Below are 15,298 nucleotides of genomic sequence, written 5' to 3'. Positions count from 1 at the left end.
GGAGAGGATTCAGGGGTGCCGAGTAATGGTGGCTATTAGTAGCCATGTACGAGGCCAGCAACTAGTTGGGCTCAAGATCTGCTTCATGCGTTAATTAATGAGTAACCTTCTATAAATTGCTCCAAATTACTTACTGCCAACCATAATACAAACATAAACGTGTTCGAGTTAGAGTACTCCGCTGAACACAGAACTGCAATTTTGCCATATTTCTTATATAGCAAAATAACAACCATTGCTCCCCAAAGAATGGCTGATTTAAAAATGCAGTGGATCTGGATTATGACAAGAGAACAGCTACTCCCTTGGTTCCTCCATATTATACCACCATCGCGGGGATAAGACATTATACAACAACCATTTATTCCTAGTGATTAAGCCTGCATTCCAAGGCCTCTTTTGTATTTCTGCGTTCTGAACGTGGGCACTGGTAAGCTGGTTCACTATACCATTTCCTTCCACTTTGATAGATCATGTTGACATATCCTGGGAAAATCTCACTTCCCTTCTAGTTAAAAGCTCCCACCAGCATACCACAGGTATTTCAGGTTAGAAAATGAGTAGGTTTGGGACCAGCAATTATAGAAGGAAAAAAGGAATATAATCAGATCCTGGTGTGCAGATTGTTTTTTAAGCTCACAAATTCCCTCTTTCCGGTGTTTCAACTTTCAAAGGCTTATGGTAGTTTAAAGGCAATCCTCTTATAAGTGTACAAATTGTAATGATTATAGGAACAAGTTGTAATTGTTTCTAGCAAGTTTTTAAGAGTCTTTGATGTTATGATTAGTGTTTTATATGTTAATATATTGATAGGGGTGCTTATTTGCTTGTTCCCTTGTACGCTTTTATGGTTTCTAGGTTCACTGTGCAAATAAATCTTTGATCTCAGTAGGTCTATTTGGTTAAAAAAGAAAGCTAAAAGAAATTAAACATGCGAAGCCCAAGGTTTTGCAATATTTACGAAGAAGCACGATTAGGGATTTCTCTGTAAGAGTACAGAGCTGGGGCCCACGACCTGAAGGTGGAGAAAAGTGCCCCAAATGACACCACACACGAACAGGGGACTGCGCTGGGGAGTGCCATCCCGGAACTTGGGCTCCTTTGTAGCCACGGTGTATCTATATGACGGCAGTCTGGGCTGATGCCACACTGAGCAAATCAAAGGCAAAGCACTGCAAGCCATCGGCTTCCTCTTTCCCATTTGCCTCCTGCCCTTCAGAAATCACCATGGGGAAGAATTCTCCGTCTTTGCAATGGTTTCATTTTCAGCTATCCCCATCATGAGTGATTTCAAGACAGTGTCTGGAATGCAATGCCTCCTGGAGCATGCACCTTGACACGAATTGCTAAGTTTCAAAGGAATTTGCTTTCTGTAGATAATGTCTAAGAGACAGGGACCTGGGATTTCATCAAACTGGCTATCAATAAAGCTAACAGCAAGGAAGGCTCCAGTCACACCACTCAAATGCAGGGTTAGGTAAATGTGTGCAGTGCTAAGTAATTAATGGTATAACACTTTCTGTCATGTTTTGTATAGAAAAAGCCCAGTAGGCTTTGCTGACAACACAGGTTAGAGAGATTCAGGAGGGAAAAAGGAAGAGAGGGGATCAAATGTCACTTTGCATTCTCATTCCCCGCTCACTGGGTGCTGTTGTGCAATGCTCAGGTTCCAAAACTCGCAAAGAGAGAGGGAAATGATTCCTGCATTTACCTTTGCTGTACACAATGCAGTTGTTTTTGTTGTCTTCTACTCCTTGCCAAGTCACATCCAGTAGCCACTTGGGACCAGCAGTCAGCACCATTGGGACCTGAGCCTTTGTCTTCTGTAGAAAGAATGATAACAAACAGATGCCATTTGCTTTCGTTGATTAAAAACTTGAATAATAACTGTACTAATCATTTTATTTTTACAAACAACTAAATCTCCCAAACCATAATCCACGTCCGTATTCCCCTGTCTCATAATATCTTTTTAAGATGACAGAAGCTGTAAGACTTTACTGCTTTCACTAATCTGAATGGTAGAATTATTATCAAGGATTTTTTTTTTCCCTAAATGATACTGGATCAGATCTCCAAGATTAGACAGATCTCTTGCGGCTCTGAATTATAAAGAGAATGCAGATGACTTTCATTGCAAAGAGCAGAGTGTTTAGAAGTGAACTTTAGACACATTGTACTTTACTATCAACAGGATCTCACTATTTCCTGAAACAGACAGGAAAGAATTTAAAGAATCAGGATCCATTTCAAAGCTCTACCCTGAGCAACATTTTTATTAGAGTCGGAATTTATTTCAAATGAATAATGAAATCTACCTAACCCCCTTTGCTAAGTGTGGATATGTAGTCTGACTGTAACTGAAATAATAATAATGCTAATGATTCACCATACATTGTCTCCAGAAAGAGTATAAAAGAGGAATCGTGAATAAATTCAGATGCAGAGCAACTAAAGCATGACATACCTCGCTCTGGGAAGCACAGAGGCAGGGAGACACTCGCCCTAGTTCGAACAAAATGTTTCCGGTTGTACATTTTCAACATAAGGCTCAAAAGGTTTATCAATTTAGGCTGTTTGGAACGCGAATTATTCGCCTTTAATTACATTAAACATGGCAGTAAATAAACTGAGGAGGAAACAAGTGAGCCTTAGCAAGACTGTTGTTTCCCGATGAGTCACAGTGAACTAGCAGTCAGACTTTTATCATCCACCAGACCATGTCTGTATATCAAATATCACAAAACCCAGAGTACAATGCAAGGGTCTCAAGGTAATGTTTGAATTGAACCTTCACCTAGATATGATCCTGCCACAGAGATCGTGGCTCATTCTGGGACTTTGCTGCAAATTTCCCAAACTGACATTAATAAGTATTCACTTGTGGAGTTCCGTGTAATCTGGTCATTTCAAATCCCTCAGGAATCTGGAAAACCCATTTCCCCCACTAAATAACAACAATGATTGCACCTGAGACACAGATCTGTTGTTAGCTGCAAACCCATATTGACGACTAGGCGTAAGATGAATGTTAACCCATTCTTTAAAGTATCAATTATATTATAAGAGGTAAAACTACTGTAAAATACACTGTTTAATGAAAAAAAAACCAACCATCATGGATAAATTTTTTTTAAAAGTCTGAAAAAAATACTTCAAATATTAAGAGATGGTAAGCCAGATCAATTGTAAGAAATGCTAGCATACTGGTTTTTCGTGTTCGTTCTTTGATTCAATTTTAAATTGTTCGCTTTTCAACCACACATCTTTTTTTTTTTTTTCAACGTTTTTTTTTTTTTTTTTTTTAATTTTTGGGACAGAGAGAGACAGAGCATGAACGGGGAAGGGGCAGAGAGAGAGGGAGACACAGAATCGGAAACAGGCTCCAGGCTCTGAGCCATCAGCCCAGAGCCTGACGCGGGGCTCGAACTCACGGACCGCGAGATCGTGACCTGGCTGAAGTCGGACGCTTAACCGACTGCGCCACCCAGGCGCCCCTCAACCACACATCTTAATTGTTCACTTTTCAACTATACATCTTAATATTTGGTAAGTACAACCATTAAAAACGTTTATCTGGTGCTCTACACATTCCGAGAAACTTCTCTAGTAGCAAACTATAGAAATTATCCCTGAAAATATAGTCTGTAGGAAAGAAGAATACAGGAAAGAAGAATACAGTCTAAAGGCCTGTAGAAAAGAATTAATTTTATACTATTTTTTTTTAACAATACAGGCAAAGATGTTAGCAAGTTATCTTTATGGTTATCAGTCTGAGTGACCATTTTTATTTACTTCCATTTGAAAACACAATTGAGGGCAAGTAAGCTTCTTCAATCTGAAATGATAATGACCCATATCCAATTAATATTAGGTCTTAATTATGCATATGTCAGCTCCCTTTACTACCAGAGAAACAGGTAAACCCACAGATCAGGCTCAGCAGGTCTCCAGGCAAAAAGCAGAACGAGTCACAAGAGAGAGCCCACCATTTCGGTAGACCGTTATTATGTAGGAGATTTCGCGATCTTATTTGTAACACATGTTCTTTTCTAGTTTTAAATAACAGATTTCAACAACAGGCACCTCCCCCATTTCTACTGTATTCTTTTTTTTTTTAATTTTTTTCAACGTTTTTTATTTATTTTTGGGACAGAGAGAGACAGAGCATGAACGGGGGAGGGGCAGAGAGAGAGGGAGACACAGAATCGGAAACAGGCTCCAGGCTCTGAGCCATCAGCCCAGAGCCCGACTCGGGGCTCGAACTCACGGACCGCGAGATCGTGACCTGGCTGCAGTCGGACGCTTAACCTACTGCGCCACCCAGGCGCCCCTGTATTCTTATTTTATGGAAAAGACATACTTTTTATTTAATCTTTACACTCCACAGTTCTTAAAGCCACATGGATTTCTACACAGTAAATCAGCTTTCACAATTTTCCACAGATAATATGAAAAATAGATACTGATCATTTAAATTCTCTAGGAAATATTTTAGTGTAAAGTAAATCAGTTGATTTGCTGATACTATAATCTTCCATTCATCTTATGAATATACAAACCACCTCTATCCTGGTCCTGTGTTTTTTGGTGCTAGCAATATTAAGGCATCTTTCTTCTTGGTGAAAGATACAGATACCTAAGAAAAAAGTTGAATATAATGCAAACAGTTGCATGATAAGAGCGAAAAGTCATGTGTAAATTGTTTTGGGATTAATGCAGGGCAAGAAAGAAAGTTCTGTCCTGTGGATTCTGGGAAGATATCATAGCGGAGGTGACATTTAGACAGGCTCTTAAAGGATAAATGGGGAAAATTTGCAATTGGTGGTATGCCATGGACAAAGTCTGAGCAGTATATGAGTCGTGAGTACAGGCAATGGTGAGCGGTTCTGGGATACTTTGCTTTTGAGTTCTTACAAAGTCTTTACAGCCATTCTTGATTTGTAGAAAGTACTAGATAAGTATTAGCTATCATCATCGTCACCATCATCATCAATATTTTCATTACTGACAGGTGGGAGAGGAATAACAGCAATGTGTCTGGAAGGGCAGGTTAGAAGCTATTTTGAAAGATGTTTTTTTATATCAGGCAAAACCTTTTATGCTTAAATTTCTAAGCAAAGGAAGCCAGTAAAGATTATTTAACCAGGAAGAATAAGGGTACTATTACTTATGCTACTTGTGCAGGTTTTCTGTTAGACACTTACTTTATTTAGTCTTCATATCCATTCTCAGATAAAAAAGAAAAACTTGCAACTCAAAGATTAATGACTTCTTTTAGGTCAAATGGCTGGTAAAAGGAGAACATCGTATCTATTTCTAGCTGTTTCCAGCTAGACTCCTGGGGTGACCAACCATTTGGGTTTTTCTGAGACTGAAGGGTTCCCCAGGATGCTGGATTTTCAGCCTTTAAACGAGAAACTCCTTGGCAAACTGGGATGATTTATCCCCCCCCCCCCCACTACTACTGTTACAACAATATTAGTCATTTACATCTATTGAACACTAAATGTTGGATACTGTACTTCCGTTCAATTATCTTTTTTGATTTTTAAACTCGAGGGCTTAGGTATTAACTTTTTCCATTTAGTATGTAAGCAAATTAAGACTCAAAGGAATTAATTTCATGGTACAAATAAAACTAGTTAATTAATATCTTTCGTTAATAGTACATTAGGCATCATACCTTTTAAAACTTTGGAAACCTGGGCATAGATAGAATTGGACTTATTAAGAAGCTGAATTGAAGGAAAAACAATTTCTTTTACTCTAAATCAATAAAGCAAAAGCAAAAATGTAGCTAAAACTTGCTGAAAGCTCTACCAAAGCTGTGAAGTAAATAATAAGTAGATAAAAAATCTCAAGGGACCAGTTATTACAGTTTTGAGGAGGTAAGTCAATTTCTTTCTGAAGAAGTCAACTTTTGTAGAGATTGACTGACTTCAAAGAAGATTACCAAGTGTGAGAAGGAAGGAGTTAGCCAGGATTATATGAAATCTACACTCCAGAAAAATCCATGAATAGAAAATAACAATAATATCCACACTGATCATTAGGTTCACTTTCCCAGGTCTCTATCATAAGGACTCATACAAGTCTAGAATGTTAAGAAATGGAAGCAACTTCAAGGTTCAGTGAGTTTCACTCCCTAATTTCACAAATGAAGAACATAAGACCAAGATGTTTATTAGTATCCTACAGAGCATACAGTCGGCACAATATGTTGGGAAAGAGAGTGGATATAAACGTAGTCCCATGCCCTAATTCTCTGGAACCTATCAATATGGTACCTTACTTGGGCAAAGGGTTTTAAAGAAGTGATTAAGGTGTAGGACTGTGAAATGGTGGAAATATCCTAGATTATCTGGACAGGCCCAGTCTGAACACCTGAGTTCCTGAAGACAGGAGAGGCAACACAGTAGATCAAAGGAACTCCATATGAAAAGGATTCCACCTGCCTTTGCTGCCTTTGAGGATGGCATACTGAGTTTATAAACTAAGGAGCACAGTGGTGTCCAGAAACTGGAATGACTCTGTTTCAGGAAGCAGGAAACAGGGACCTGAGTTTTGCAACCTCAAGGAACTGAATTCCGCCACCAGCTTGAATAGTGGGAAAGGTATTCTCCACTAGAACCTCAGGAATGGAATGCATTCCACCTTGATTTCAGTCTAATGGGATCCATACTGGACCTCTCACCTACAGAACTGATAATAAATTTGTGTTGTTTTAAGCCACTAAATTTGTGGTAATTTGTTTCAGCAGCAATAGAAAACTAACACAAAAGGGATTCATATTTACTGACTTACAGTTTAAAAAAACACTTAAAGCTCCTTATCAAATGTACTCAAAAGGTGTAAAACAGCTTCTTAGAATAACATTAAACCTACGTTGTCATTCCACAATTATTAGCTATACTAAATGTTCTTGTCTTAAAGTACAAGAAAATACATAGTGGTGACTGTAATAATTTCCACTTCTACAATTAAGTATTTAAAACATTTCATGATTTACTGTTGACCTTATGGTCGAGGCAGAACAGAAAGGATGTTACTTTTCTTGGAGTCGGATGACCTAGGTTTGAATCCTACTATGTGCTACGGGCAGGCTCCACGACTGGGAAATCACTTAAACCTGAATGTCGTGAATTGCAGATTACACATGTGTAAAATGGAGACAATGGTTTCTTTCTCAGAGACAGTTGTCTAAATCAACCAGCACAGTGTTTAGTACACTGTAGATGCATGTAACACTTCTGCTAAATAGCTACATGAAGAAATAAACTAAAAATGTACAAAAAGCATTTACTGAATCTTTGTTTTTCTCAGGTGCTGGTAATGCCTACAGTTATTAGCATAAAAATCAAGAGAGAAACTCTGTAAACACAGCGGTAGTCATTAGTGCTATTGATAAATTGTTTCCAACTCTCCACTTTCCAGATCCCTTTTAAAGTCAGGCATGGCCACGTGACTTCATGTGACCAATAAAATTGAACAAGAGATGACTCATGTCACTTCCACACAGAAGCTATAAGGGCCAATGGACTCATCGCCATGCCTTGCTTTGCGGCAGTGATCGTGGGAGCTCGCAAGGAGGAAGCCTTGGCAATCACAACGGCCATGTAGTGTGATAAGGAAAGGAACTTTTTTTTTTATGTAAAAAGCCATTGTGATATTAGAGTTGCTTGCAACCTCAGCAAAACCTAGCTTATCCTCACTTATGCAAAGCTTTTTTTCATTTCTTCCCCCGTATTCAATATTACCCATGGGTTCTTACAGGTTAAAGTTTGCGTTTTATATCTAGGCAGTCTCTTTCAGTAATAAATCAATTCAAGGTACATAACAGGAGCCCCGAGTTTCATTTAAACTGGCACGTTTTAAAAAGAAAAGGAAATAGTGTGCACTTTTGAGGCTCCACATTGCAAGTTAGAAAAATGTGCACTCCTGGACACTGTTTGAACCCAGAGTTTCATGCTTCGACAGCCTACAACGAGACAAACTTGACAAGGACAAAATGGGTCAAAAGTGTCATTTCTTAGGAATAATTAGAATCATCTAATGTGGATAAAAGAGGTCAAACTAGCATCCACTTCTCACTAACCTCTGGAGTTACTGGACCGACAAAGGAGGTAGCCTTCAATAAATGTTTATACTCAAGCCAAAAGGTTAATGGAGATAAAAGTAGACAGCCCAAAGGTAAAGAACAGAGGATAATTCTAACCCAAGAAACTGGTGACATAATGCTGTCTTAGGGACTCCAAATTTTGCTGGAAATATTTGTTGAAGATTTCCAAAATGAGGCTTAGGAAGAGCTAGAAGTCTTAGGAAAATCTGACCTATGAGAAGAGCCTGACTTTACAGCCTTTTAAAAGAGCTACAAGTGTCACCTGATGGAAAAATTGGCCTCCATTGACTTCAGTTTGGGAAATATAACAAAATCTCATTAGGGAATCTCAAGCCAATGCCATGAGATGGAGTTCGATGTGGATAAAAATGCTCTTGGCGTGTTGATTCCTTAACTGGGCAATAGGTGAAAAGGGCTGAAGCTTAGTTGACAAAATTAATAGCTGTTTCTATTCTCTCCAGCTATAAAAACATATTTGAGAGTAGGCATAGAAAATTTTCCAAATCACTGTAGACATTAGATTTAGAACCAGAAAAAAAGCCAATCTCCCCCAACTGAATTATTGCCTACATCTAAATGAAAAAGAAAAATGGTACTGTATGTGATTTGACCTTGTACTTACTACACAGTAAAAGTTTCAGTTAATATATCCAAGCGGTTCTGCACACTGGAATTACATTTAAACACAATCTGAAAGTCACGAAAACATTGTATCACTCTCCCTTTAACTGTATGATGTCTCTAGTGACAGTGAGCTTGAATTTAAAAATTCCCTTCACAAACAGTCTATCCTATGGGAGCATAAAAACTTAAAATCTTGGAGTACCCAGAGTGGGGAGAAATGTCAAGTAATAACGCAAGGCCCTACACAATTATGTTTTCAGTAGTTCTGTGCGTGACATACAGTCTCAACATCACTGATTTGACTGGAACTATAAAACTTGTAGTATGGGGGTGCCTGGATGGCTCCATTGGTGGAGCATGTAACTCTTGATCACAGGACTGTGAGTTTGAGCCCCACGTTGGGTGGAGATTTACTTAAAAAAATTAAAATATTTAAAAACTAGACTTTTAGAATGAAGACTTCCAGGGGCGCCTGGGTGGCTCAGTGGGTTAAGCGTCCGACTTCGGCTCAGGTCATGATCTCGCGGTTTGTGAGTTGGAGCCCCGTGTTGGGCTCTGTGCTGACAGCTCGGAGCCTGGGGCCTGCTTCGGATTCTGTGTCCCCTGTCTCTCCGCCCCGCCCCTGCTTGTACTCTGTCTCTAGAGAGACATTGTTTCAAAATGAGAGACATTCTTTCAAAAATGAATAAACATAAAAAAAAATTTTAGAATGAAGATTTCCACTTACCAAACCTGTGGCTTTTAGTAAAATCCTTTAAAAAGTTATACAGGGTTTGAGCTTGATCCTGTTGAGGCCAATACTTTTTTTTTTTTTTCTTTAAAAAACAGAGTATCACTTTAGGCTACATAAACGGAATAACTCTATTCCATGTGGTCTTGTAGGGTCAACATTATCTGTGCGATGATATAAAAACAGGTTCTCAGCAATAACACCTAAATATTCTCCATGATTAACTAAGGCCAGACATCATTCAGACATGACTAGGCTTTTCATGTGTTTCCATGCAAATCATGTGCTTCCGTTTAAAAAATAATAAAATGGCCACTGAACTACACTGGGATATCCCTTGACTAAGAATTGCCACCTTCCTTTTGTTTATTGTGTCTAAAAATGAGAGAGAGAGAAAGAGAGACACAAACAGATTTAAGGAAGTAACCAGGGCCACCTGGCTGGTTCAGAAAAGCATGCAACTCTTGATCTTGGGGTCATAAGCTCGAGCCCCACATTGGATACAGAGATTAGTTAAGTGAGTAAATACAAAAATAAAAACTTGAAACAAATGAAGAAGTAACTTTAGGAGCTTTCAAACTCATACCAAGTATTTTAGCTACAGTAATTGTTTAGGAAACAACAAAACTCAACTTAGTAAAAGATAATCAAATTTCCCTTGCTTGAAAAAGACGGATGTGCTAGACACATTTTCAAACTCAAGTTCAAATAAATTAAGAATAGTCTTAAATTAGGAAATACATAAAAAGTCTAAACTGGAAAGGCATCCATGATGTGCCCTACCAAGGACCACTACACTATACCATTAGGCACAGAATAGATTTATGAATGGAAATATTAGGAAGGTGTCATTAGAAAAGCATTTCTCTTGAGCACAGTTCCACAAAATATCCTTTAAGGACAGCATGAGAGTGAAATTCCAGAGAAGTCTGCTAACAAACGTCTTTAAGATCACTGTGGTATGTGGGATCTCAAACACGATAAGAGACTTTTCAAAAACAAAGTGAGTGTGAAATAAAATGATAGAATTCTTGGCTACTATATCCATCCATACTCCTTATGTCAAAGACAGTTTTATCTCTAAGAACCAAAAATTTAAATAATCATTATCTCTGAGGTATATTTGCTTTTAGTTCTCAAAATTGTGGAAACCCATTATGACAACATGAGTCACTGCTTAAAGATAGAAATTTCAGTATGAGAAAGAATGATCTTTTAAGAAAGTGAGCACAGTTCCATATATCCAGGTCATTAAAATAATCTCTTTACTTCCAGGAAAAAAGATTATTTCATGATAGTTAGAAAAATAATTGAAAATTACTGTTTAAGAATACACACATGCAAGATACAGATTTTTCATTTTACAAATGGGAAGAATCTCTAAATGAATAACAAACAACTAAATTATCCAGATATTTATTATACTTTCATTTTCAAAAAAAAAAAAAGAATAGATTCATTTCTCTTTCCCTTTTGCCAATTCACTCCCACAGTCTCATCTGTTCTCCACATATATTTGGCTCCGAAGAGGAACTACTCCCTCCAAGCTGGCAACCATTAACTTCAACCTTTTATTTTATACAGTTCTGAAAGTCACAGAGTGTTTAAGGAGTGTTGTTTTGCTCCTGGCAGAATTTCTGGGCTTGCACCTAGTGCAATGTGCAAAAGAGTGTCAGCACCGAAGCCTTGGGAAGGAAAAAGTAAACTGCTCTCGAGTATCCCCCCTGATGTAAACCTGTGGGGGGGAGCAGGGACCGGAAAGCCGTGATCCCAGCTGTGTGACCTGGGATCAATCATTTAACCTCTCATATGTCGCATCTTTCTGCTTTGTAAGATGATCTCATATGTCCTTCCAGCTTGACAGTAACATCGTAAGACTTTCTACTATAGAATTTTTGTCAAGTCTAAACTCAAATCTTGAGTGTGAAGATATTTATGAAAATTTAATACACTGGGCTTATACTGACTTAAGGAAACACTACTATTTTTTAATTGCTGATGCAGTAAATAAAGCCACCTACTGTACTTTACCTTGGAATATTAATACCAAGGAAAACGGTGAGGTCAGTGGTGTGGTCAAAATAAAATGTTAGTATGAAGAATTATACGGAGTGTGCTGCAGATGCACACACACACACACACACACACACACACACACACACATTCAACTATCGATGACCTATTTACACTTAAAAAAATAGTGGTCAATTCTATTCAGCAGTCTCTTTTTGCGATTTACCCCAAAGGCATTCTGTGGAAGAAAGAAAAAGCTATATCCTGCACAAAGTCATCCTCAGATACTGAGATATGTCTGTCCCTCATGAATTAATCCACTGCACTATGTAATGAATCTTTCGGACACCTTTTAGACTGTCTCCTTATTACCATTTTAGCCAATCTTAATATCAGCTTTTCCCCTCCACAGAAAAAGGGCAATCCTGGTATTAGCAATAGAGTAAATTTTAAAACCAAATGCAGAGGGTTTTTTCCTTATATATACATGCTTTGTTTTCATGATTTGTACCTGTATTTTCCTCTATAACCATAGAGTAGTAAGAACTCACCTATATCTTGAACTTAAAATATACCTGCGATTTGAAACTGATGTTAAGAGTCTAACATCAACTGGAAGAATAGGAATGAGAAAGGTGTCTCCAAAGAGAAAAAAGCCAAATGATGGCATTGTTAAACCATATAGTACATGCTGGGATGTATAGGTGCTGGGATGTATATAGCACCTTTGGGGAAAGCAGATTTTTACGAGACAAATTATTTAAAGTTGGGTGCAAAAGCTTAAGAGCTTGGCAGTATGGTTGGCGGAAGTGTGAAGGTGCTATAGAGGAGTGGAACAAAGCTTATCTAATCTGTGAGACATTTTAATAACAAGAATATTGCAAACACTTAAATTAAGTATGTAAAGTAAGACTCTGACCATGAGAGTAGTTTTCAATATTTTTCTCCAAATCAACAGATGCAGAAGGACTATACTAATTCTGTACTTCCAGAGAATAAAAGCCAAGTGCCCAACTCAATGAGAGTAGCCTTCCCTTCCAGAAGAACGCTGCTTTGTTTCCCATGGAGAAAAATAAGGAGAAGAAGATGCCACCCAATGAAACTGATTCACCTCTACAAGCTCCCAATCCAGGGGATCTTTGTGCAACATACCTGTGGATCTGGGGCAACGAAAGGAATGTGCTATGAAAGCAGAACCAAATGAGATAAGCCTTTATAAATACTGCCCCTGGACAAATTTCTCAAACCATATTCTTTACAAAGGTGGAGACATATGAATAAAAGCATCAACATGTGTGTTAGAAAGAAACTTAGTGTTAACATGACAAACTAACACATCTGTAAAAACTTAATGGTTGAGTGCAAATACCAGGGGTTAAATTCTGTATTTAGTGGCGAGTACATGATATTAAAGGTTGGACCAAGTTGGCTTACATTGTCCAGATGTGGGTTTTGCCACATAAAAGATGTAATGTTACAAATAAAATTATTCTAATTAGTAGTGAACGATAACCATTATTTCTGTTTGTTTGTTTCAGGTTTTATTTAAATTCTAGTTAGTTAACATATAGTGTAACAGTGGTTTCAGGAGTAGACTTCAGTGATTCATCACTCACACACAACACCCAGTACTCAATACAACAAGTGCCCTCCTTAATACCCATCACCCATTTAGCCTATCCCTCATCCACCTCCCCTTTAGCAACCATCAGTTTCTCCTCTACAGTTAGGAGTCTCTGATAGTTTGCCTCCCTCTCTCCCTTTTTTTCTGCCTTCTCCTGTGTTCATCTGTTTTGTTTCTTAAATTCCACATGAGTGAAATCATATGGTATTTGTCTTTCTCTGACCGACTTATTTCACTTAGCATAATACACTCCAGTGTATCCACTTTGTTGCAAATGGCAAGAAGTCATTCTTTTTGATGGCTGAGTAATATTCCACACATATATACATATACGTATACGTACGTATACATATACATATATACATATACGTATACATATACATACACATATACATATACCTATCTGAGTGTGATGTGTATCATAACCCACATCTTCTTTATCCTTTCATAAGTTGATGGACATTTGGGCTCTTTCCACAGTTTGGCTATTTTTGGATTTCTTTATGCCATTTCTATTTTAAAAGACTTATTTAGGTTATTCTGCTCTTAAAATAATCACTTTATACTTTACTAGAAATTGGGTATATTCATTATTCATTCAATAAATATTTATTAAATATCTACTATAGATAAAAACTCTTAGGAACAGAATGATGAAAGCCACACTTCCTCTAGATGCTCACAGTATACTGATAATAAAAATACCTAAGTGACATACAGATAGGTTATTTAAATCAATATTTATAATCCATCTCATGATATTTCAAGTATATGACTAATACATTTGGAAATATCAATGTATATTTGATGGTCCATGACCAAATGACAGTGTAGTAATAGATGAGAAGTGTCTAATCCACTCATTTTAAAGAATCTTCATGAGAATTTAAGATTACACCTTATTTTACTTTTTATTTTAGAGGGAGAGAGCATGAGTGTGGGGGCGGGGGAGCAGCAGAAGGAGAGAGAGAATCTTAAGCAGGCTCCATGCTCAGTGTGGTGCCTAACACAGGGTTTGACCCTGAGACCCTGGGATCATGACCTGAGCCAAAACCAAGACTCGGATGCTCATCTGAGCCACCCAGGAGCTCCCCGGATTACACTTTAATTTTAAAATTTTTTTAACGTTTATTTATTTTTGAGACAGAGAGAGACAGCATGAACGGGGGAGGGTCAGAGAGAGAGGGAGACACAGAATCCGAAACAGGCTCCAGGCTCCGAGCTGTGAGCCCAGAGCCCGACATGGGGCTCGAACTCACGGACCGCGAGATCATGACCTGAGCCAAAGTCGGACGCTCGACCGACTGAGCCACCCAGGCGCCCCTACACTTTAATTTTAAAGTTAAAAATACTGAGGCTTTCTCCAGTATATGCTGAAAATCTATAAAATATAGCTTATATTTTAATAATTCTAAAACCCAATTATAAAATCTTTTATTACATTTATTGCTTGATTTAAGCCATGCACTTCTACTTCTACCAACAGTTTACTATATACTCATTTAATTATTATTACTATGAAATAAAGTATATCAAAAATATATTTAAAATATTTCAAAAACTGAAATATTTTGCAAAATGTAGTCAAGATAAATTATGTATATACTATTTTAAGCATATACTAATTACCACATTTACTATGCTTTATTAATAGTCAAAAATTTTTTTTTAAATTTTTTTTTCAACATTTTTTTAATTTATTTTTGGGACAGAGAGAGACAGAGCATGAACGGGGAAGGGGCAGAGAGAGAGGGAGACACAGAATTGGAAACAGGCTCCAGGCTCCGAGCCATCAGCCCAGAGCCTGACGTGGGGCTCGAACTCACGGACCGCGAGATCGCGACCTGGCTGAAGCCGGACGCTTAACCGACTGCGCCACCCAGGCACCCCGTATTAATAGTCAAATTTTAAAAGTTGCCCTTGGGTGCCAAGCTGAGTTTGCAGGGCAAGTTACTTAACTACTGTTTCTTCATCTCTAAAATAAGTATAAGACAAGCAAGTATTTATGTCATAGGATTATTCTGAGGATTCAATGAGTTAATGTATACAATGAGCTTAAAGCGATACCAGGTATGTTATTGTATGTGAGTGTGTGGCTTATGTTTCCAACACTCCTAAAGAAATTTGTTTCCAGGGTGCCTGGCTGGCTTAGTCGGTAGAGTGTGCAACTCCTGATCTTGGGGTT

General features: G+C 37.9%; 1 protein-coding gene across 3 annotated transcripts in view; it reads right to left on the bottom strand.

The window, feature by feature from the left end:
* Nucleotides 1-15,298, bottom strand: part of ZFPM2 (zinc finger protein, FOG family member 2) — a 473,449-nt gene that overhangs the window by 161,986 nt on the left and 296,165 nt on the right. For 2 of the 3 annotated variants that reach the window (XM_047842962.1, XM_047842963.1), the window contains one exon: nt 1,712-1,823. In XM_047842962.1, coding sequence (XP_047698918.1) covers nt 1,712-1,823 — 112 coding nt within the window. Of the gene's footprint in view, nt 1-1,711; nt 1,824-15,298 lie in introns of those variants that run through there. The other variant, XM_047842964.1, reaches the window with a different exon arrangement.

The sequence above is a fragment of the Prionailurus viverrinus genome, chromosome F2 (genome assembly GCF_022837055.1).
Source record: "Prionailurus viverrinus isolate Anna chromosome F2, UM_Priviv_1.0, whole genome shotgun sequence".
NCBI lineage: Eukaryota > Metazoa > Chordata > Mammalia > Carnivora > Felidae > Prionailurus > Prionailurus viverrinus.
The sequence above is the reverse complement of the archived record's forward strand: the minus strand, read 5'-3'. Positions and strand labels throughout refer to the sequence as shown.